Below are 23,262 nucleotides of genomic sequence, written 5' to 3'. Positions count from 1 at the left end.
CATTAAGCAATAAAATTTTAGTGAGCAGTCATTCAAAACTTTTACTCTGTTTTTCATCAACTTTCACATTCAATTTGATAGTACCCTTTGTTCAAAAGAGGTTTTAAAATCTTGAACTATATTCCCAGGCGACATGAAACCCTCTTAAATGTATTAAAATCTTATAATAGTTTTATAAAACAAAAATTATTTTGTTTATGGATTATAGCCCCTTTAAATCAACAATTCCAAAGTGGTTAAACAAGTAGACTTTTTAAAATGACCTAATTCAGGTAATAGGAAATTACAAAACTAAGAGAGATAAACTTTCAAATGATATAAGCTATTTCTACCTATAATGAAAGTAAGACTTCTGATTACAGGCAATTTGGTTATGGAGTGTTATAATCTCACAATATAACCTATATATACGATTGGTTCTATTCTTGCTTGTTTAATTCTAATAGAATCTGAGAGTAAAGGAACAGTTTGAAAAAAACAGCACAAACCTGCCTAGCTGATCAGGAGAGGTAGATAAGAAAATGACTGCTTTAGTTTAACAGTATGAACAGCAAAGACAGAGGAAACCTACCCAGAACTGAGGGACACAATCAGAGGTATTTTGACCCCAAGACTGAAAAATGGAGAGCCAAGCCATGCAAGCCCCAAAAAGGTTTGCCTTCAAAACTGAATTCAGAGTGAGTCAGGTCCATCTTAGTGACTGCTTGTTCACGAGAACAGATACAGTAAGAGAATGAGAAAGGTACCTAAGTGGACTTAGAGATTCATATTTTTAAAATTTTTCTCCAGGATGATCCTTCTATTATCAACCATTTTGATATTTATATCTCTAATAACTAAGTCTAAACTCAGATTAAAGTCTGAAACTCAAGTAAAAGTGGTTTTCTTGCCAAGTATCTTCACCACCAAACAGCAATTACCTAAATTTTAGAATTATTTCACAGTGCAGGCCAATTTCAGGATCTGAAAAACTAGTCATGAAGTGATGTCAAATGTCATATTACAACTCACAATTATCTATATATTCTATAATATAAACTAGTGCACTTCCCATTTCCTAAAGCAAGTTCTAAACCAATTATCAATATCATTCAAAGTTAACTCCAAAACAGCTCAACTCCACATCCGAGGTTTTTAATTATGACTTTGTGAACATTTTCACAAACATGGCAACTGCCTAAATTCCTAACTAGAAAACACCTTTCCCTTCATAGATCATTAAGGATCTATAATCTTTTTACCTAATACTGTATTACTAAGTAATATACCAATATAAAACAAAGTCATCAGTGCAAACATTAACTCCAAAAGAATAGTTAGGGCCGGGAGTGGTGGCTCATGCCTGTAATCCCAACACTTTGGGAGGCCGAGGTGGGTGGATCACCTGAGGTCAGGAGTTTGATACCAGCCTGACCAACATGGTGAAACTCCATCTCTACTAAAAATACAAAATTAGCCGGACGTGGTGTCACATGCCTGTAATCCCAGCGACTTGGGAGGCTGAGGCAGGAGGACTGCTTGAACGCAGAGGGCAGAGGTTGCAGTGAGCTGAGATAGCGCCATTGCACTCCAGCCTGGGAAACAAAAGTGAAACTCCATCTCAAAAAAAAACAAAAGAATAGTTTAAAAAAGGAAGCTATCAGAGTCTGATTCTTGTCTGCTTAAAACTGTAATCAACTCTTTAATAAAACTTAAATGTCCCCGTGAATCTTTTCTTGAAACAGCTACACATTCCCCTAACCTCTACTCCAGAGATGACCATTCCCTTCCTGTGCTCCTATGCAGCACACAGAACATCCCTCCTGTATAACACTAGTCACATACTGTTATGGTTATTTACTTAGACGTCACTGGATCTGAGCTTCATAAAAGCAAAGGACTCTTACCATCATCTTCACACTCAGCATAAATATTCAAATGCTAGGCCAATAAAATCCTAGTTAAATAAATAAATGAAGACCCAAAAAATGTGCTTTGAGGGGGAGGGGTACATTTGTTCTAAGTTTGCTAGGGGAGGGAGAAGTGAATTTAACATACCCATATGGAGACTGTGATTAGTCAAATCAATATCTGACCATGAAGCTAGGATCCTAAGATTTTACAACTTCACAGAGTTCAGCCAGAATTCCATTAACAGCATACAGACATATGACCTATCCTTGTAGAATCCTAAAAGGACAATCTCAAATTTCCATTCTTTCCCCTCTAGCAGCACCAATTTATTTTCCTAGAAGCCACCGCCCACAGGGACAAAGGCCCTCCACCTACTCCTGACCCATCAGATCCAATTAGAGCAATGTTGATAAAAGCCATCAACTTTTTACTTACTAGGGTACTCCTGTTCCTACAAAGCACTGGAGCCCTACTCTGCTAAGCCCACACACTGATAATGAAAGTAGGCCTATGTGCAAGGAAGATGCACAAGAAATTATCTCTTTTAAACATAACAGCACTTGAAAACTAAAACACACAATCAATGTTTAGTCATTGCAGGCAGTCAGAAAAACCTAAACTTCCTTTATAATATTACTTAATAGCAAACTGTGCTGAATTCTAAATAATGACCTTACAAAGTAAACTTTAGGACTCCAACTCCTACATTGAGGACTACCTATGGCTTTGCGATACCATTAAACTGCTTCTCAACAACTGTGATGCTTCAAATCAATTCGCATGTGATAAGAATGTAAACTTACTAAATCTAGCAACTATACAAAGTTTTCAGTGAAATTCTATGACGATAAACACATATACCCCCGCTGCTCCAGAGCTCCACCCACTCTCAACCTAGAAATGAAAGTTAGACATTACAATTCACTTAGAGAAAACTTGTCAAAGGAGAAAAAAAAAGGTTTGCATGTTAATCATTAATAGGCTGCATAGTATTTGGTTTAGCCTCCAAAAGTGTCTCCAGTGTGGCTAAAAGAGGCAGGCAGTTTGGGAAAGAGAAGAGAAGTTCTGTAACAGATCTCATCCTCAGACAGCTAACTAACGCACAGCGGCACTGACATCCTCCACTAGTGATCAGTGCTGCACAGGCAGACCTCCTGCCAAAAGCAGGCCTCTTCATGGGTAGATAAGGCAGACAGGCTTCCCACTCCTGTCTCAGGTACTTTTTTAAAAAAACAAAGCTTTAGAAAAGTGACAAATTGGTCTACAAACTGCAGACTAAGTCCCTTTCGGTTTAATAGTACAATGTAAAGATCTCGCCTAAGTACATACCAGAGCATATATTTGTTATGAACAGTATTATGGAAGTCTATGACTTTCAATTGACTATCCTAAAAACCTATTTTCACTGCAAAAATGTGTAAAACTAATCATATGCAACAGGAAATCTTTTGTAATCAAGGTATTTTCAAACAAATTGTTACTCCCTGTGTAAATCTTAACTTTCAAACAAAAGATGTGAATAAACAGCGGCTCTAACTAGTTTGTTTCAAGTACTTAAATTCCTCAGGGTTTTTTTCCCTCCTACTAAAAATATTTGTATCACAAAGTACTCATAAACACAGCTAATGCCGACTAAGAGTTGTTTTTCTAAAACCTCCTGTTTTTGCAATAACCGCCCTATTTCTGTGGTTCTTCTGCAAGTCTAAAAGCCTAACTAAACTTAATACTACAACACTGAAACGGTCATAATTCATTAATATCGTAATATAGATCAAGTGTCTTCCTTAACTTAGGTGCATAAAACAAGTGTTAAGCGTAAAAAGCATAGTTGCCGTCCAACGGATCCATGCTTAAATGTGCCTGATGCCAAAAGTTATTTCCCACCCTAAAATCCAATCCTCTTCAATAAACAAAAGTTTTAGTAATTAAACACTACTTATTCAAGAATAAAAAATGTATACAATGGAGAATGTGAAAGCCTCACTTTCATATACAGTACTCTACATGACAGTACACTTCTTAACTATTCCAAGACTCCTTGATTACCAACTACGTCCTTTCAAATCTGACTTTGGGGACAGATGGAGCTGTACTGTCTATATTTTATTTATTATCTCTGCAATATCCAGATATGATTCAGAATGGAACACAGAATGGAAAAGCCATATGAGAAGGATGCACCAAATGGTGGCGGAGTGGAGGGCAGTTCTCTTTTAAATTAATGTCCATGCATCCTCCACAGGAGAAAAATGTTCAAAGGGGTGGTGGTGAAAATGAATCTACAACTTATAATTCTTTGATCCTTGAAACATATATAGTAATCTTGAAAGTATAATTTTTACAGGGGCCACATACTTATTTCTAAGAAAAAAAATCTTCAATTTCTGTTTAAATTTCTGGGCCAAGTGTTGAAAGTAAAATGGAATTTTAGTCTAATAAGCAATAAAAGCTCTGATACGGGTTGTAGTGCTTTATCTTTTTTTTTTTTAAGAAAGGATATATCTCTCACTCGCATATTAGGTTGATGACTTTAAGTCAAAAGAAAGTGGTCCCTGTTCCGTGCCTGCCAATTCTTTTTTTTTTTTTTTTTTTTTTTTTTTGAGACAGAGTCTCACTGTGTCACTCACGATGGAGTGCAGTAGCACGATCTCGGCTCACTGCAACCTCCACCTCCCGGGTTCAAGCGATTCTCCTGCCTCAGCCTCCTGAGTAGCTGGGATTACAGGCGTGTGCCACCACGCCCAGCTAATTTTTGTATTTTTAGTAGAGATAGGGTTTCACCATGTTAGTAAGGCTGGTCTCGAATTCCTGACCTCGTGATCCGCCCGCCTCGGCCTCCCAAAGTGCTGGGATTACAAGCGTGAGCCACTGCGCCCCGTCTTGCCTGCCAATTCTTAAGTCCCCTGATATTTCTGCTTCCTCTTACTAATTAACTGAACCTCATCAGGAAAATATTGATGGTTCGAACACTCAGGAGACACAACCTCAGAACTCAAAATACCTCGCGGTCTACCAAAAGAGACCTATTCGATTCAAGACTGGAGGAGAGGAGCAGGAAAAAGGAGGGTACATGGCAGGAAAAGCTGCTGGTCAGAGCAGCTGCCCCCAGCTTTTACACACTTACTGGTTTGCTAGGGTAAACGTTAGATAGATGCGTTTTTAGTTTCCCCACGGTCCAGTTCAAGAAGCAGCTAATTGTCTGGTCACTGTATTTCTGATTCGGTGCTTTAATGATGAGGGTCACAGGAATCTCCATCCCACTTTGGTCCATGGTGCCCCCAAAGTCAGAGTCAAGAGGAGCAGCAGTTAAGCCCAAAAGAGCCGAGGTGGTCACCGCCGGCGCGACTGGGATGCGGACAGAAGTGAGTTCTTAGTATTCCATGTCCAAGTCAGTTACAAGTGCACTGGGCGATACGAAGGCCATTGCCGGTACCAAGGAGGGACTGAGGTGGTGGCAACGGCGACGGTGGGGTCTGGGTGCCAGGCCGTGGAGGCAGCTCTCCCCGCCAGGTTCGGGCTTCGGACTGTGGAGGCAGTCGCGAGGAGAGAGGAAGCTATAAGAAGGAAGAGTGGGAGGGATGAGGGCACAACGGCCGGCCCGGGGTCACTGCCCCGCCCCACCGCGACCCCCAAGCTGAAACGCAACAAGGCCCCTACGCCACGGCACCGCGCCGAGGAAGCGGCTGGGCCGCTCAGGGCGGTCAGCGGGCACTGGGGTACCTGAGAGAAGGCCGCGGGCCCCGCCACCGCCGCCCTCCGCGCCCAGGCAGGGCCGCCAGCCACACCGTCCGGCGGGGCGTTCTCCGTGGCAGCCGCTCCCTTCCTGCTGCGCGGCGGCGGGCACGGCCCAGCCCCGGGTCTCGCGAGGAGGCGCGGGTGGCAGGGAGAGAAGCTGACCGAAGGGCGCGGCCCGGCTCTCCGCCTGACCCCTCAGTCTGGACAGTGCAGGGTGGCGAAAGGAAGGGCTGGGCCGGGGGCAGCCCAGGCGACTGTCCGTGGCAGGAGGGCGGGGACGAGAGCCGTTGCGCCGGCCGCGGGCGCGCCGGTTTTGTTATTGTGAGGATTGTCTGCGGCCCCTTTAAGCCGGAACAGGCAGGGCGGAAGTGCGTCACCGGCGGCACGCCCCTGCACATGGCCCTCCTCCGTCCCCGCCAGCTCTGCCAACCCTGCCGCCGCCGCCTGCCTGCTGTTCTCGGGCTGCTCGGGACTCTAGCCGCCAGGCTTCGCGTCGTCCAGCGGCAGATCCGGCTCCTGGGAGCCTCTCCCTCCTGGCCGTTTGCTCGGCCTTGGCCCCAGCTGCCCTGAGGCCTAGCCACCAGCTCCGCTGGCGCTAGCCTACCCTGTCTTGACCGCACCCTTTAGATTTAGGAAGTCTTTCTCCATCCCAAGAGTCATCTCTGCAAAAGTTGGTGTCCTTCCTGGTGCTGAACCACACTTCTGCTCAAAATGTGTTGAGCGTCGTCTGTCTGCAAAGCACGGTGCCAGGGGCTTTGGTAGAGAAGCCATGGGGTACATGTGCAAAGAGTACAGGCTTTTGGTTAAACCAGAAGTCCTCCTCTACTTTCTGGGGGACCCTGGCCAATCCTTCCTGGGCCTCCATTGACTTCTCTAATGGGGACGGTAATGCCTACCTGACGACAAGCTGATGAGTAAATGAGCTATGAGTGCAAAGTGTGGTGCAGTCCTGGCGTGTGCCAGCCTCTCAAGTGTCAGTTTCTGTCTCATTCCTCTTAATCTTCACTAAAATGGACAAGTATTCATTGAGCACCTAATGCGTGTTCAGTATGGTGGGAGATGAGGGATGACAGTATTATTTTTCTATTTTATAGGTTAGACATAGGAACGAAAGGTTGAGTCTATTGCCCATAGCCGACGTTTTCTTCATTTTCTGCTGTGGTTTAGAAGTCAGTATAGTAAGTTAAGGGTTGTTAGATGTGCATTTTCACAGCTCCCAATTTCCACTTAGGAGTAGATAATATAGGAGACTTTGCAAGCTGGTCTCTTTCCCTCTTAGCTTCAGAAGGGCTTAGAGGTAGCCACCACTGAATTAGTTGAGAGACAAGGTACCCCTCCCGAGGAAATCTCAACTGCACAACCCCTACTATGCCCCAGTTCAGCAGGAAGCAGTTAGAGTGGTGGTCAGACCTCCCCAATAGCACTTGGGTTTTCCTGTTGAGAGGGGGGACTGAGAGACAGGACTAGTTGGATTTCCTAGCCCAACTAAGAATCCCTAAGCCTAGCTGGGAAGGTGAGCGCATCCACCTTTAAACACGGGGCTTGCAATTTAGCTCACACCCGACCAATCAGGTAGTAAAGAGCGCTCACTAGAATGCTAATTAGGCAAAAACAGAAGGTAAAGAAGTAGCCAATCATCTATCGCCTGAGAGCACAACAGGAGGGACAATTATCAGGATATAAACCTAGGCATTCGAGCCAGCAATGGCTACCCTCTTTGGGTTCCCTCCCTTTGTATGGGAGCTCTGTTTTCACTCTTATTAAATCTTGCAACTGCACACTCTTCTGGTCCGTGTGTGTCACAGCTCAAGCTGAGCTTTCGCTCACTGTCCACCACTGCTGTTTGCCACTGTCACAGACCCGCAGCTGACTTCCATCCCTCTGGATCCAGCCAATCATCTATCGCCTGAGAGCACAACAGGAGGGACAATTATCAGGATATAAACCTAGGCATTCAAGCCAGCAATGGCTACCCTCTTTGGGTTCCCTCCCTTTGTATGGGAGCTCTGTTTTCACTCTTATTAAATCTTGCAACTGCACACTCTTCTGGTCCGTGTGTGTCACAGCTCAAGCTGAGCTTTCGCTCACTGTCCACCACTGCTGTTTGCCACTGTCACAGACCCGCAGCTGACTTCCATCCCTCTGGATCCAGCGAGGTGCCCATTGCTGCTCCTGATCGGGCTAAAGGCTTGCCATTGTTCCTGCAGGGCTAAGTGCCCAGGTTCGTCCTAGTCACTGGGTTCCACGATTCTCTTCCGTGACCCACAGCTTCTAATAAAGCTATAACACTCACCACATGGCCCAAGATTCCATTCCTTGGAATCTGTGAGGCCAAGAATTCCAGGTCAGAGAACACGAGACTTGCCACCATCTTGGAAGTGGCCCGTCGCCATCTTGGAAGTAGCCTGCCACCATCTTGGGAACTCGGGGAGCAAGGACACCCGGTAACATAGTGACCAGGGGGAAATTCTTCCTCTCAACAGCTAATGCAGCATGATCTCTTACACTGTACCCTCCCTCACCTTGTTCTTCATGGTAGAACACATACCATACCTTAGCTGTACTCTATAAACTGCACATCTAAAGTAAAGAGTGAAGTCTCCTTTGTTTCCAGTCATGGAGCAACAACTTGCTATGATACTGGCCTTCTGTAGCTGACTCTTCTTTGTCTACCCAGGCACTCTAATGGAACTTTAATTCTAGCTAAAGTTATTTTCTCAGACTCCTTTGAAGCAAGGGGCAGCCATTTGACACACTTCTAGCCAATGAGTTTAAGGTTGAACTTACTGCTGAGGCTTCTAGGAAAGCATTTAGATGGAAGGGCTCTGTCAATCAGAGCTCATCTTTGCCCTACACCTGTCTTCCAGGAGGAACGTAAAGAGCTACAGCACTCATAGTTCACTCATGAAACAACAAACAGGAGAACAATGGCCTGCATTCCAAGGATGGCAGAGCAGAAAACTGTAAAGAGGCTGGGCATTTGATGGCATTGTTGTGCCACCAGACAAGGCCTAGGCTATCTTCCCGAAGACTTCTTGTTTTGGGTCAAATTCCTGTTTAAGCCAGAAAGTTTTCACAACCTTCACCACCCAGTTCTGCAGCTGTTTTCTCATGCTCGTGACTCAGACTTCCAGGAATCCTTTAGAAGTGATGTGGTGATCTCGTTTGGCACTATGCAATGTACATTATTAATGAAGGTACCCTAATAATTATAAATATTAAGACAATCTGCATTTCACAGTGATTTAAACACTCTTTAACACTCTTTAAAACAGTCCATCAAAGGTTCGCTAACACAGAGAAAAACATTTAAAATTGTAATAAAGGCTGGGTGCAGTCAGTGGCTTGCCTCTAATCCCAGCACTTCAGGAGGCCGAGGCAGGCAGATTGCTTGAGCTCAGGACTTCAAGACCAGCCTGGGCAACATGGAGAAACCCTGTCTCTACAAAGAATTCAAAAATAAGCCGGGCGTGGTGGTGAATGCCCGTGTTCCCAGCTACTCTGAAGGCTGAGATGGGAGGATTGCTTGAACCCAGAAGGCAGAGGTTGCAGTGAGCTGAGACCGCACCATGCACTCCAGCCTGGGTAATAGAGTGAGACTGTCTCAAAAAAGAATAAAAAGTAAAAATAAAATTGTAATGAACATTCAAGAAATTGAAATATATGGGTACAAAGATGATATAGTATCAGAAAAAACTTTTTTTTTAACTTTACTGCCACTTGAATTAAGTACCTAAAAATGCTTTTGATGCTGTTGAGCTTGGCTATGATAACAACAGTATGTAAATATCCCACTTTTGTTAAAATATGTTTAAACAGGTATGTGTACAGAGCAGTGTATGAAAGGGTGGTACCCATAATATTGATAGTGTTTGACGTGGAATTTGGCCTAGGAAAAATAATTACCAATGAGGAGATACAAGATAGCGGCAGTTAGGGAGAGGCTGTCCATGGAGCTGCCTATTTAAATCACTGTCCATGTTAACAGATAAGAACTGGAAATTTCAAAGAACAATTGCCCAGCTCAGTTACCGTCTGTTAATACAGATAGCCCTGGCTGGGTGCGATGGCTCACACCTGTAATCCCAACACTTTTGGAGGCTGAGGCAAGTGGATCACCTGAGGATTCGAGGAATCCTCAGACCAGCCTGGCCAACATGGTGAAACCCCGTCTCTACTAAAAATACAAAAAATTAGCTAGGTGTGGTGGTGCATGCCTGTAATCTCAGGCGCTAGGGAGGCTAAGGCAGGAGAATTGCTTGAACCTGGGCAGCAGAGGTTGCAGTGAGCTGAGACTGTACCACTGCACTCCAGCCTGGTCGACAGAGCGAGACTCAGTCTCAAAAAAAAAAAAAAGCCCATGATGAGAACTCTCAAGAGTACCATGGTAATATAATATGGTAATAGATAATAGAAGAGTCATGATCATTAATAATAAATATAATACTTCTACTTCAACCGAGGAATGGAAAACTAAACATCATATGTTCTCATATGTCTCAAAGCTATGAGGATGCAAAGGCATAAGAATGACACAATGGACTTTGGGGACTTGCAGGGAAAGGGTGAGAAGGGTGTAAGGGATAAAACACTACAAATTGGGTTCAGTGTATACTGCTCGGGTGATAGGTGCACCAAAATCTTACAAATCACCAAAGAACTTATGTAACTAAATACCACCTGTTTCCCAAAAAATTATGGAAATTAAAAATTAAAAAATAAGTGTAATACTTCTCTGCTTCAGCAATATTAACTATTCAGTACACATAAGTGAGTTTAGCAATTCAGTGATTTCTGACTGTTGGGTAGCTCTCTTTGTTAACAAATAAAATATAAATTTCAAGAAACTGATTTGTAAATAATAATAATGGATTTCTGTGAATTAATGGGATGTTTGTTTACTTCCACTTCTTTGAGGTGTAAAAGAGAACAGCTAGAAAACACATATTGTGGCTGGGGCGGTGGCTTACACCTGTAATCCCAGCATTTTGGGAGGCCGAGGCGAGCAGATCACTTGAGGTCTGGAGTTCGAGACCAGCCTGGCCAACATGATGAAACCCCATCTCTACTAATAATACACAAATTAGCTGGGCATGGTGGCACGCACCTGTAGTCTCAGCTATTCAGGAGGCTGAGGCAGGAGAATTGCTTGAACCCAGGAGGCAGAGGTTGCAGTGAGCCAAGATCACACCACTGTACTCCAGCTTGAGTGACAGAGTGAGACCTCCATCTTGGGGAAAAAAAAATTGATTCATTCAGTGAGATTACAGTTTCCTTTAAAAATTCAAAGTAAGTGTTTGTCACTGAGCTTTTTCTACTGAAATTTGGAGTACCTTCCAGGAAGCTAAAATACTTTTATGATGTTGAATAGTATAGTTTTAAGTTTGTTAGCTCTCTTGGAAGGAAAGACTTCAAGTGATGATCTTGCGGTTTGAAGTTCCAGAGATGATGTTGGCCATCTGGCTTCTGATTCCATTCATTTCCACTTTCACCATCCTCGTCATTTTTTAAAGAGATTGTGTCACAAAGCATCTAATCAAATCTTAATCAAGTTTATTGTTTTTAAAAAATGAAAACCTACATTGGAAGCCTAAGAAAATTAGCTCATTTCAACATTCCACTTTAAAAATCAAAAATGGTCCCAGATGTTTGATCACCAGTCATCTTGTAGGAAATGAAACAAAACCATTCATTAAATGCCAAATGGGTGTTTTGAATTATATGTCATCTAATGAATTCTTAGAAGAGTCTTGAGAGATAGTGAGGACACTGAAGCTCAGAAAGGTTAAGTATCCTGCCCAAAATCACACAGTAAGTTCCAGATAGACTTCTGTCTCCACTGTAATGCACACACTTTCCACTACACTGAACTTTATTCCTTAAAGATAATCATGGGTAACAAGGCACGTTCAGGAGGAAAAGGCTTTCAGGAACATCTTAGAGGTCATCTAGATCAGTCTTCTAGGTACTGCCAGAATGAATCAGTATTACCACATCTCTGAAGGGTGATTAGCCAATTGACATAGCTCTTTCCAGAGACAGGGAGCACCATAGTTTTTAATGCAGCATGACAGGTTGTTGAACAGCCATGGTGGTTATAAATGAATTGAAATTTGCATTCCTATAATTTGTCATTGGGCCTACAATGATCAATCCAAAATATGTTTCCTCTTATTCCACATGCCAGCCTTTCAAATAGACAGCTATAAAATGCTCTTTATATCTTTTACAGACTAAATAGCCTTAGATCCTTCAACAATTCTTTAGTTTCCAGATCTCCCAGAATAGTGACTCACCTTTGAACACACTGGTTTGTAAATTCCCCCATAAATTATGAACACAATAGGCACAGTAGTTCATACAGATTATTTCCCTGTAATAGGCTTCATAAAGACACATCTGTATTTCTATTAGTTTGTTAATAGAAATCTACCTAATCTGGTTTAGCAGTTGAGTTTCCTGCTTTTCAGGAAATCTATATCTAGTCAGTATTTACAGTGACCATTTGGCTAAGCGAGAAACCTCTTGTTTCTCTGATGATTCAATCTAGTGACTTATTTAGGATAACAATTGGAGAATATCATAGCTAAATACCATCTCACTGAGGCTCTTTTTAGTGACCAGAGAAGTAGTAAGGGAAAGAGGGCAAATCACTTACATTGTTCACCCTTTGAGAATTTTTACCTAAGTGTATGTGTTAGTTGTCTATTGCTGTAAAACAAATTGCCTCCAAAACTGTGGGTCAGAAATTTAGGAGCAGCTTAACTGGGAGTTCTGGTTTGAGGCTCTCATGGCATTGCAGTCAAGATTTCAGGTGGCATTCAGTCATCTGAAGACTTGATTGGGACTGGAAGATCTACTTTCCAGATGTCTCACTCATAAGGCTGGCATGCTGGTGCTGGTTATTAGTGTGAAGTCTCAGTTCCTCCCCATGTGGGCCTCTCTATAGAACTGCCTGAGTATCCTCAAAACATGGCAGCTGGATTCCCCTAGAATGAGAGATCCAAAAGACCAGTGCAAAAGCTGCAATGCCTTTTATGACTTAATCTTGGAAATTACGTAAATACTGTCACCTGCATTGTGTTCTTTAGTCACATAGACCAGCCCTGAGTCAGTTTGGGAAGAGAGTAAATATGGGCATGAATACCTGGAGATAAGGACTATTAGTCTCATATTGGAGGCCAGCTTACCAAATGTATTTTACCAAAGCATGGCAAGTCTAATAGATACCTTTTTCCTTCTATATACTACTATCCAATTCCAAATCCCAATACCAGTGTTGCGATTGTTTCACAGCTGCCTGCCCTTCCACTGGCATTCAGCCTCTGTCTTTCTAAAGGCCTTTCACCTCCAAATTTAGAACTATCTTAACACTATTCCATATTTCTCAAATGTTTGTCATTATTGCTAAAAAGCAAATATAGTTTAACAGTTTGGAAAAACATTTCCTACTACATTCAAATAAAGTTAAGAAAATATCACTAAATTGAAACAAACCTGGAGAAGAGTCATTGGCCTACCCCAGGGGTTCTTAATCTGGGTTCAGAGATAGATGGCCAACATGTGCATACTCCTGAATTGTCTATGGTACTGTGTGCATGTGTACACATGGCATTTATCTAAAGGAGAGCCCATAGCTTTTATCAGCTTCTCAAAGAGGCCATTTGTAATGCCTTTCAGAACCCCAGTGAAACTCAGTCCTCACTGTGAGGTTTTTCCAGTTAAAGGAAATGGGTTACTAAGCCAATTACCAGATTATGCCCTCAAGGCTCCAAATATACCCATCATTGTCTGCTTTGTGATAATATAGATAAATCCTATAAAAAATTCCTTTCCAGCAGGCATGACATTAAGCTTTGTCAGTATAGAGCATTGGGGGAACACTAGAAAAAGAAATTTCTCTATCTGTACAGTGTAGTGTGCTCCTTTAGGCAGGTTGTTACAGTGCATGTGGCCTCTGTAGCACCCAGTTCCAGCAGTGCCCAGTGGCCAACAGTGTGTAGCACCTTCCACGACCAACTTCTCCAGGAACCCTCTCAGGTAACTTTGCAGGCAACTGCTATGAAGAGCTTTCCCCTGGCACCGGTCAAGTGGCTCTGCACTGGAGTACCACTAGTGCCACTGGTATAACACCCTCTATGAATGGCTTCCCCTCATGCCCCTTGGCCAGCTTTGCACCCTCAGCAAATTCTCTGACATTTAATGAGCCTGAGTCACTGAACTTCGTCAATGAGAGTCTCTCATCCCTAAGGGCAGTGGCTGCTCCCTATATCTGCTATTCCTATGTTCTTTAGAATTTGCTTTCCTTCTCACTAGCCATCTCCTCCTTATTACTCTATTCTCTGTTATAAGTGATAATTCTTTTTTTTTTTTTTTTTTTTTTTTGAGACGGAGTCTGTCTCTCTGTCACCCAGGCTGGAATGCAGTAGCACCATCTTGGCTCACTGCAGCCTCTGCCTTCCGAACTCCAGCAATTCTCCTGCCTCAGCCTCCGGGTAGCTAGGATTACAGGCACATGCCACCATGCCTGGCTAACTTTTGTATTTTTAATAGAGACATGGTTTCACCATGTTGGCCAGGCTGTCTCAAAACTCCTGACCTCAACTGATCCACCTGCCTCGGCATGCCAAAGTGCTGGGATTACAGGCATAAGCCACTACATCCAGCCTATAAGTGGTAATTCTTTATACTTAACCTTCCGTGTTCAAAACGTGGTGTGGTTTCTCTCTCTTGGTTGGACCCTGGTTGATACAGCATTGGTATCAGAGGTGGTCCCAGGAGATGGACAACGAAGATAAAATTTGAGAATTGGTTTGGTCATTCCCTTTGGCTGAGCTCTTCCTCAGAGGGAAATTAGATGCTAGAAATCCATGGCATGCAGGGGCATTACAATTGATCAGACTACTACCATCTGTGGTTGATTGTGATGACATGCCAACTGAAGCAAGTGACTGCCTCAGCAGTTGATGCATTTGACAATTAGGGCAATGAAGATGACAATAAGGACAGTGGTATGGGATAGATCTTTCTGAGTGCCCTTAAGCACTTGTAGGTAGAAAATGACAACTTTATGTCTTTCAACTCTCAGCTCAAGTCACAGACTATGACCAGAACTAAAAAGAACCTTTTAGTTCTTGCAGGCATAGGGGCGATACTATTGAAAATCAAGCACTAAATTTCATTTTAAGGGTTGCTCAATTACAGTAACAGTTAAATTCATGGTCACATCACTATGTATGTGTATATGTATATATAATATACATATACACGCACGTGTATGTGTATATATATTATAGGTCATTGACTGGAAAAGAATGGAGACCTGAAAATTGGAATGGGGCCATCTCCTTGGACCCAGATGATGCTGACAGTCTTGAAACTCCAAGTAACTCTAAGCTTTGCCTATTCGTGAAAGTAGCTTGCCCTCTGGAGACTAACCTTTCTTTGCCTGAAAACTCTGTGATAACCTCACTTGGGGCAGAATCCTTAAAAAGGATGTTCCTTCTCAAGACCTATCATAACCACTCGCTATCACCACTAGACCTATAACTACAGTTACATCTCAGCATGCCCCACAGGGACAGGTACACACTATGACCCAGGAAGAACTAGCTGACACTCCAAAAGAATTGTAAGACTTTGCTAACACATATTGGCAGAAATCCGGGGAATATATCCTAAGGGTGTTAGACCAAGGAGGATAAAATATAGAGCCAGCTTCCTATGCTTGTACTTGCTAGAGATTCCAGATTTCATGTGTTAGCTCATGCAGCTGAAGGTGGCTCTTACAATTTATTGGTGTATTGACTGAAACTTGGACTCAAAGACAGCCTACATTTAATACAGCTGAGATGCCAGAGCTTTCCTGGCATCATGTGGAGAAAGCAATCCAAGGACTTAGGGAGATAAGAATGTTAAACTGTATCATGTACCCTTCCCCTTCCACGGTTCCATGAGAAGGCCCATAAGACACTCTCTTCACTAAGGCATTGAGAGGTACATTAGTAAAGGGGAGCACCTGCATTTTTGTAAAGCTCTGTGGTTGCTCTTTGTAGACCAGGTGGGAGTATAGGGATGCCGCCATTTAGATGAACCTCCTAGTTGTGCCACTTGAGAGACAGCACTATGGAAAGCTGGAGATATGTTTTACAGGATGAAGTATATTCTTTGAATTCAAGACCATTGTATGCAGAGAGGCATGCAGATTCAAGCTCAACTGCAAAAATATTTAATGTCCATTATTTACATTAATATTTGTCTCAGTCACTATTATAGAGGACACGAAGGATAGTGAGATATACTTGCCTTCAAAGAGTTTGCAATCTAGTAGGAGAAAATAAGACACATATGCAAGTGACTATAAAACAAAATAGAGTAAAGGAGGTATCCCAGGCCCTTGTGTACACCAACCACCTTATGTCTCAGCCAAAAGTGGAAGAGGGAAGTGAGGAAAGGGTGTGATCTGCTATATCAAAGTTAGCTGGGGCCATTTGCAAAATGGAAACAGTGCTTTGACAGGGTTCTTCTTTTCCTTAGTCTTTTCCAACTTTTCCTCATATTTTCCCAGAGTATACCTTCCTTAAAACCTCATCTACTTTTTTTTTTTTTTGAGATGGAGTCTTGCACTGTTGCCCAGGCTGGAGTGCCGTGGCGCTATCTCGGCTCACTGCAACCTCCGCCTCCCAGGTTCAAGTGATTCTCTTTGCCTCAGCCTCCCAAGTAGCTTGGATTACAGGTGCCTGCCACCACACCCGGCTAATTTTTTTTGGATTTTTAGTAGAGCCAGGGTTTCACTATGTTGGTCAGGCTGGTCTCGAACTCCTGACCTCATGATCCGCCTGCCTCGGCCTCCCAAAGTGCTGGGATTACAGGCGTGAGCCACTGCACCTGGCCAAAACCTCATTTACTGCCCTTCCTCAGGCCCAGCTGAGACTCCTTCAGTTTGGCAACTGGGAAAAGAGACCCAGCTGTGCCCCAGGAAATAAGATGAACCCCAAATGACCAGGCATACATATCTACCTTCCCCATATCAATGTCTGTGTCCCCACTGCCATTATTAACAACAACCTCATTCTTTTTCATCACACTCCCACTGTCTCCTCCCATGTCACTTCCAGTATCTACCAAAACTTCTTTATGTTGATAGTGCCTTCCTAATTAATTTTGTTAAAGTTCTGAGGCCAGATCTAGGATCAGCAGAATAACTGGTTAGTTTGATTGACAAGGGTAAGGAATGGGGAATGACAGCTAAGTCAAGTACTTCAAACACTACATGCTAGAAACCCATTTTCTTTATTCATTGTAAGGATTTAGCACTCCAGAGTTACAAACTTTTGTACTTCCTGTCTTATCTTGAAAATTTTCCAAAAACATGCATAACACATTTTAAACAGTTATGTAATTGGTCAAGAGAAAAGGTCAAAGTTCTTGAGAAAAATCTTGACTGAGTTCGCATTTTTTCTCCATCTTAGTTTTTTTGTGTATTTCCCTTCATGACTCCCTAGGGTTTGTAAAGTAGGTTGAATCTTTGAAAAAGCAAGCCATCTTTGATTAAGAAAACTTGTTAAATTTCAGGCTCTAGAGAGTAATGGGACAGCTTCCTGAGTATAATGTTTGTAACATTCATTTTTAAAGAATGCAGGAGTTTATCTCCCTGAAGAGATTTATGTTTTACAACTTTGATATTGTCCAGTACTAAAATGCTCAGTTCTGTTGCAAGAATGTGTAATTAGGATAAAACAACTTAACATTAGTGGAGTTCCTATTACAGATGTGGAGTGTGCTAGGTGTTTTATGATGATCTCTTTGAATCCCTTTAAGATAAGCCCTGAGCGTCTCCACTTTCAAACTTGTCCTATCCTGTCCTTAGACACTGTGAAATCTAATAATGCATTTACTAAATGGTAATGACTTTTTTTTTTTTTTTGAGACGGAGTCTTGCTCTCTTTCCCAGGTTGGAGTGCAGTGGCATGATCTCAGCTCACTGCAACCTCCACCTCCCGGGTTCAAGCGATTCTCCTGCCTCAGCCTCCCAAGTAGCTGGGACTACAGGCATGTGCTACCACACCCAGCTCATTTTTGTATTTTTTTAGAGATGGGGTTTTGCTATTTTGGCCAGGCTGGTCTCAAACCCCTGATCTCAGGTGATCTGCCTGCCTTGGCCTCCCAAAGTGCTGGGATTACAAGAGTGAGCCACCACCCCTGGCTAGTAATGACTTAAGTCTGTCTCCCTCACTAGACTATGTGCTCCCTGAGGCTAGATATTGTGCCTTAGCCATTTCAATATCATTGTTGTCTAGCACAATACTTTTTGCAGAGTAACAAAAAATATTACGGACTAAATTATAATACTTAGTTTACAGAGGGAAATGAGCTGTAGGGAAGTTACCTGCCTAAGTTCGACAGTTAGTAATTGATAGAGCTGTTGATACTAAAGCCCTTGACTCCTTTCTTTCTTTTCTTTTCTGTCTGTCTGTCTGTCTCTCTCTCTCTCTCTCTTTCTGACAAGGTCTCCCTCTGTCACCCAGGCTGGAGTGCAGTGGCGCGATCTCAGCTCATTGCAACTCCACCTCCCGGGTTCAAGCAATTCTTGTGTCTCAGCCTCCCAGGTAGCTAGGATCACAGCCATGCGCCACCACGCCTGGCTAATTTTTTTTGTATTTTTAGTAGAGATGGAGTTTCACCATTTGGCCAGGCTGGTCTCAAACTCCTGGCCTCAAGCAGTCCACCCGCCTTGGCCTCCCAAAGTGCTGGGATTACAGGCGTAAGCCACCGCGCCCGGCTGCCCTTGACTTTTATTCACAGTATTTCTATTTAACACCATCCTAGCTGCAGTTCTATAGGGTTTTGTATGACCATTTTACGTCCTCTATCTTGTGAGCAATAATAGTAGTATGTCTGGGAGAGTCTGAGCCACATTGAGGAGGAGATTTGGCAAAAAGAGTTAAGGAAAAAGCCGCAGAAGCATCACGGGTACAAAGTTTAGAAGCGATGGGGGGGACATCGGTCTTTACACATCTGTTAGGAATCTCATGCAGCTAAAAGCAGCATCCCTGATAAACCTGTTTGTTATCTACTCAGCAAAACGGAGAAAACCCATAGGAATTTCAGCATTGTACCTGTCTTATCTCTTGTACACATTCCTCTCTCATTTAATGATCGGCCATACCAGAGGCCATTTTCCGGCTAACTCCTTCTCCGCCAAACTCAGTATTTTAATGTATTAGTTGTTATTGCACATATGACTAGAATCTCCTATAATTATTATATGTTTGTAGCTTTTCTCTTGTGTCTATGAAAGTCATTCTTTGGTTAACATAACCATCTTTTATTCACTTTCACCCAAAATTACAGTTCATAGCATACTTCAGGAAGGGAAAATGTTGAGGCATCCTCTTTATAAACCACCTAAATTTCTAAGGATGCCAGGGAATCAATGGTGGCAAATAAGCTTAAAGAAAAGAAGTCTCAGCTTAACTTGAGACTCAATTTTGCTCAGGTTCATTTGAGAGATGACACTTTTTGATTCCCACCATTTATATATATGTTTCTTTTTTCCTTTCACTCTTTCTTTATTTTCGTTTTGTTTTGTTTTGTTTTGTTTCTTTTTTGAGATGGAGTCTCACTCTGTCACCCAGGCTGGAGTGCAGTGTCATGATCACAGCTCACTGCAGCCTCATCCTTCTGGGCTCAAGTGATCCTCCCACCTCAGCCTCCTGAGTAGCTGGGACTACAGGCACATGACCCCATGCCCGGCTATTTATTTATTTATTTATTTATTTATTGTAGAGATAGGATTTTGTCCTGTTTCCAAGGCTGGTCTTGAACTCCTGGGCTCAAGCCATCCACCCACCTCGGACCACAAAATGCTGGGATTACAGGCATGAGCCACCACAGCCAGCCTAGTTTCCAGTCTTTTCATATTTCCCTTAGAATCTCCATTTTGTATACATAATCTCATTTTTACTTATCATGAACAAAAACTATTTTTAGATTGCTGTTTCGTAGGCTTTTAAAAATTAGCTATGGGCCGGGTGCGGTGGCTTACGCCTGTAATCCCAGCACTTTGGGAGGCCGAGGCTGGCGGATCACCTGAGGTTGGGAGTTTGAGTCCAGCCTGACCAACATGGAGAAACCCCATCTCTACTAAAAATATAAAATTAGCCAGTTGTGGTGGCACACGCCTGTAATCCCAGCTACTCGAGAGGCTGAGGAAGGAGAATCACTTGAACCCAGGAGGCAGAGGTTGCAGTGAGCTGAGATAGGACCATTGCACTCCAGCCTGGGCAACAAGAGCAAAACTCCGTTTCAAAAAATAAATAAATAGCCGGGCGCGATGGCTCACGCCTGTAATCCCAGCACTTTGGGAGGCCGAGGTGGGCGGATCACGAGGTCAGGAGATCGAGACCATCCTGGCTAACACGGTGAAACCCCGTCTCTACTAAAAATACAAAAAATTAGCCGGGCGAGGTGGCAGGCGCCTGTAGTCCCAGCTACGCGGGAGGCTGAGGCAGGAGAATGGCGGAACCCCGGGGGGCGGAGCCTGCAGTGAGCCAAGATCGCGCCACTGCACTCCAGCCTGGGTGAAAGAGCGAGACTCCGTCTCAAAAAAAAAAAATAATAATAAATAAATAATAAATAAATAAAATAAAGTCAGCTATGTAGTGCTTGCAGGAATGTAAATGAATACATGTCTGGGGAATAATTTGATAGACATATCAAACTCCTAAAAGAGGACTGTAATCAAGAAGGGATGGAATGCATTCTGGGGGACCAATAATGTTCTGTTTCTTGACCTGGGTGGTAGATACATGGTTTTTCACTTTATAACTGTTAAAAAGTATATATGTAAGTTCTATGTACTTTTCTGTACGTTATGTTGTATTTCACAATTCAAGAATTATTTTAAAATGCACATATGGTTATTCACTTTATTCTTCCTACATTTAAAAAGAATGTAAATGATTATTTCAAAGCATTGATTATAATAGCAAATACAACAGCAAGGGTTTGGTTAAATAAAGCATAGCATATCCAGATGATGGAATACTATGCATCTTTTTTAAATGACATACAGATAAATAGATACTGAGATACAGGCTGTTCATAACACAAAGGGGAAAACAAATTGCACAAACTATGTTCAGTAAGATCTTTTACTTAAAAAATTATATAATCGGCCGGGCACAGTGGCTTACGCCTATAATCCCACCACTTTGGGAGGCTGAGGTGGGTAGATCACCTGAGGTCGGGAGTTCGAGACCAGCCTGACCAACATGGAGAAACCCCGTCTCTACTAAAAATACAAAATTAGCCGGGCGTGGTGGCGCATGCCTGTAATCCCAGCTACTCGGGAGGCTCAAGCAGGAGAATTACTTGAAGCCAGGAGGCAGAGTTTGCGGTGAGCCATGGTGACACCATTGCACTCCAGCCTGGGCAACAACAGCAAAACTCCATCTCAAAAAAAATTATATATATATATATATATTCCATGGATTAAGAAGAATTTCTAGAACTATATAAACCAAAGTATGGAGTGAAATTTTAGTGGGCATTTTATTTCTTTTTGTTTATATTTTCTACTTTTTCTAAGTGAACTCGTTTTACTATTTTGATTTAAAAAAAGCTATTTAAAAGAAATTTTAAGTTCATTTATTCGTTCATTCAGTAGCAAGTCTTGGCATTATTTCTCAGCTTGAACCTTTTAAAAAATAATAATAAAATATACATTTTACAAGAACAACCAGATTCTCTTCATAGCCCTTACATTTTGAAATAATGTATTTTATTTGTTGACAGTTTGGGTGAAGTCAGAGAGACATTTTCAAGTTTAAATTTCAAATTCCAAGTGTTAATTTCTATATAAAATCCTTTCCTAAATCAAAATTTGTACTTCAATAAAAGGGATCTACCTTTATGTTTTGAAAAACTATGATTTTTAAAAATGAATTAGGCAAGATTGAATATTTTTCTTTTATTGTATTTTTAAATGTTGCTTATTCACAAATCCTTCCATCCTTTGGATTAAGGCCTAATTTGTGAGTAATATTCAAGTCATTAATTTCACAATTACTATTACATTATTAAATTTCTATTTAGAGGTACTTAGTGTCATATTTTCAAAAGGAAATAGACACATCTAAAACAAGAAACGGAGGAAACGTAGCATGAAATGTACCATTGCGGCGGTTAACCACAGTAGCCACTGGGTGTCTCCACTGCTTCACACCAGTCACTATCTCTGATGGAAGTTTCCAATGAAAACAGGAGATGAAGAGCAAAGCTTTATTTACAGAATTCTTAATTAGGAACTGATGCAGCATTTACATGCCAGACATTTTATTTAGAAACAGTTCTGCTCATGTAGGCAATATTTTCTTGCATTCTTTGATAACTGGGCATTTGATTTGCCAAGGAGAGGAAGGGAAACATTTATTATTTTTCTTAACATCCTATCATTTCCTATTCCAATTTTTAAATCGGAAACAAAAATTCTTCATTTGTGACATCTTGGCTATTTTCATAGCTACCATTTTCAGAGTTCTATAATGAAATAACTCTACTAAAAGCAAGAAAATTTACCACTAGACAGGAATATGGTATGTTTTCCTTTTGGAAAAGTAGAAAACTACATTGCTGGTAGCTTTCTACCTCTGAGAAATGTCACTGTGCCCCAAAAGGGCTAGTGAATAGAAGAAAAAGACAGGAATCAGCCACAGAGTAGTAGAACTGGCCTCTGGGTAGGTGATCTTTAAAGTTAACTCTCCATCAGGCATGGTGGCTCACGCCTGTAATCTCAACATTTTGGGAGGCCGAGGTATGCAGATCACTTGAGCTCAGGAGTTCCAGACCAGCCTGGGCAACGTGTGAAACCCCATCTCTACTAAAAATACAAAAATTAGCTGGGTGCGGTGGTGCACACCTGTAGTCCCAGCTATTCAAGGGGCTGAGGTGGGAGAACTGCTTGAGCTCAGGAGGTTGAGGTTGCAGTGATTATGCCACTGCACACCAGCCTGAGCGACAAAGCTTGTCTCAAAAAAAAAAAAAAGAAAAACCATTCCTGGGATTGCAGATCTAAACCTTGGGACTGACTATAATTTAGAAACTTAACCTCAGTTTATGTTTGCAATTTGTTCATTTAGGGTACATTTTTTTCTTCATCTTGCCTTCTTTTAGTTTATTTTTCCACTCCAAACCTGCCGCTTTCTTCTGTGTTCTCAGTTCCTTCTGCCATCTACCATTCCCATTTTTATCTTTTCTTTGCTGCCCCTTTTCATTTGCTTGGTTGAGTAGATAAATTTTGAATGAAAGTCATTGTTTTTAAAAATTCCTACCTTAGCCCCAAATCATTCCATCAGAAGAAAGGAATTCTAGAAATTTAACATAAATGGTTCAAAGTTTAAGATGCTCCCTAAACACAAATACAATTGTATACTTCAGCTAGTATTCACTGTGATATAATAAATTGGCTATATAACTGATTTACTTATCTGCTTAAGGAAACTAATGAATGGTGGAATCAGAAGAACAAACTTCGAATTCAAACAGCAGCGAAATTATAGACAACATATTTTTGATTCTACAAACTACAAATAGAGTAACCAAATACAGAACTTGGTGTAGGTGACAGAACTT

At 42.1% G+C, this 23,262-nt stretch overlaps 1 protein-coding gene across 3 annotated transcripts in view; it reads right to left on the bottom strand.

Annotated features, from left to right (window-relative positions):
- The window catches only part of HERPUD2 (HERPUD family member 2), a 173,131-nt gene that overhangs the window by 58,761 nt on the left and 91,108 nt on the right, over window positions 1-23,262 (bottom strand). Inside the window, exons 1-2 of one of the 3 annotated variants that reach the window (XM_055293434.2) lie at window positions 5,614-6,000; window positions 5,018-5,447 (exon numbers count right to left, since the gene is read on the bottom strand). The exons of 1 other annotated variant lie outside the window; for it this stretch is intronic. In XM_055293434.2, the coding sequence (XP_055149409.1) occupies window positions 5,018-5,164 (147 nt within the window). In that variant the 5' untranslated portion in view covers window positions 5,165-5,447; window positions 5,614-6,000. Of the gene's footprint in view, window positions 1-5,017; window positions 5,448-5,613; window positions 6,001-23,262 lie in introns of those variants that run through there. One more of the 3 variants, XM_055293435.2, reaches the window with a different exon arrangement.

This window comes from Symphalangus syndactylus, chromosome 9 (assembly GCF_028878055.3).
Source record: "Symphalangus syndactylus isolate Jambi chromosome 9, NHGRI_mSymSyn1-v2.1_pri, whole genome shotgun sequence".
NCBI lineage: Eukaryota > Metazoa > Chordata > Mammalia > Primates > Hylobatidae > Symphalangus > Symphalangus syndactylus.
This window is presented reverse-complemented; position numbering and strand designations above follow the sequence as displayed.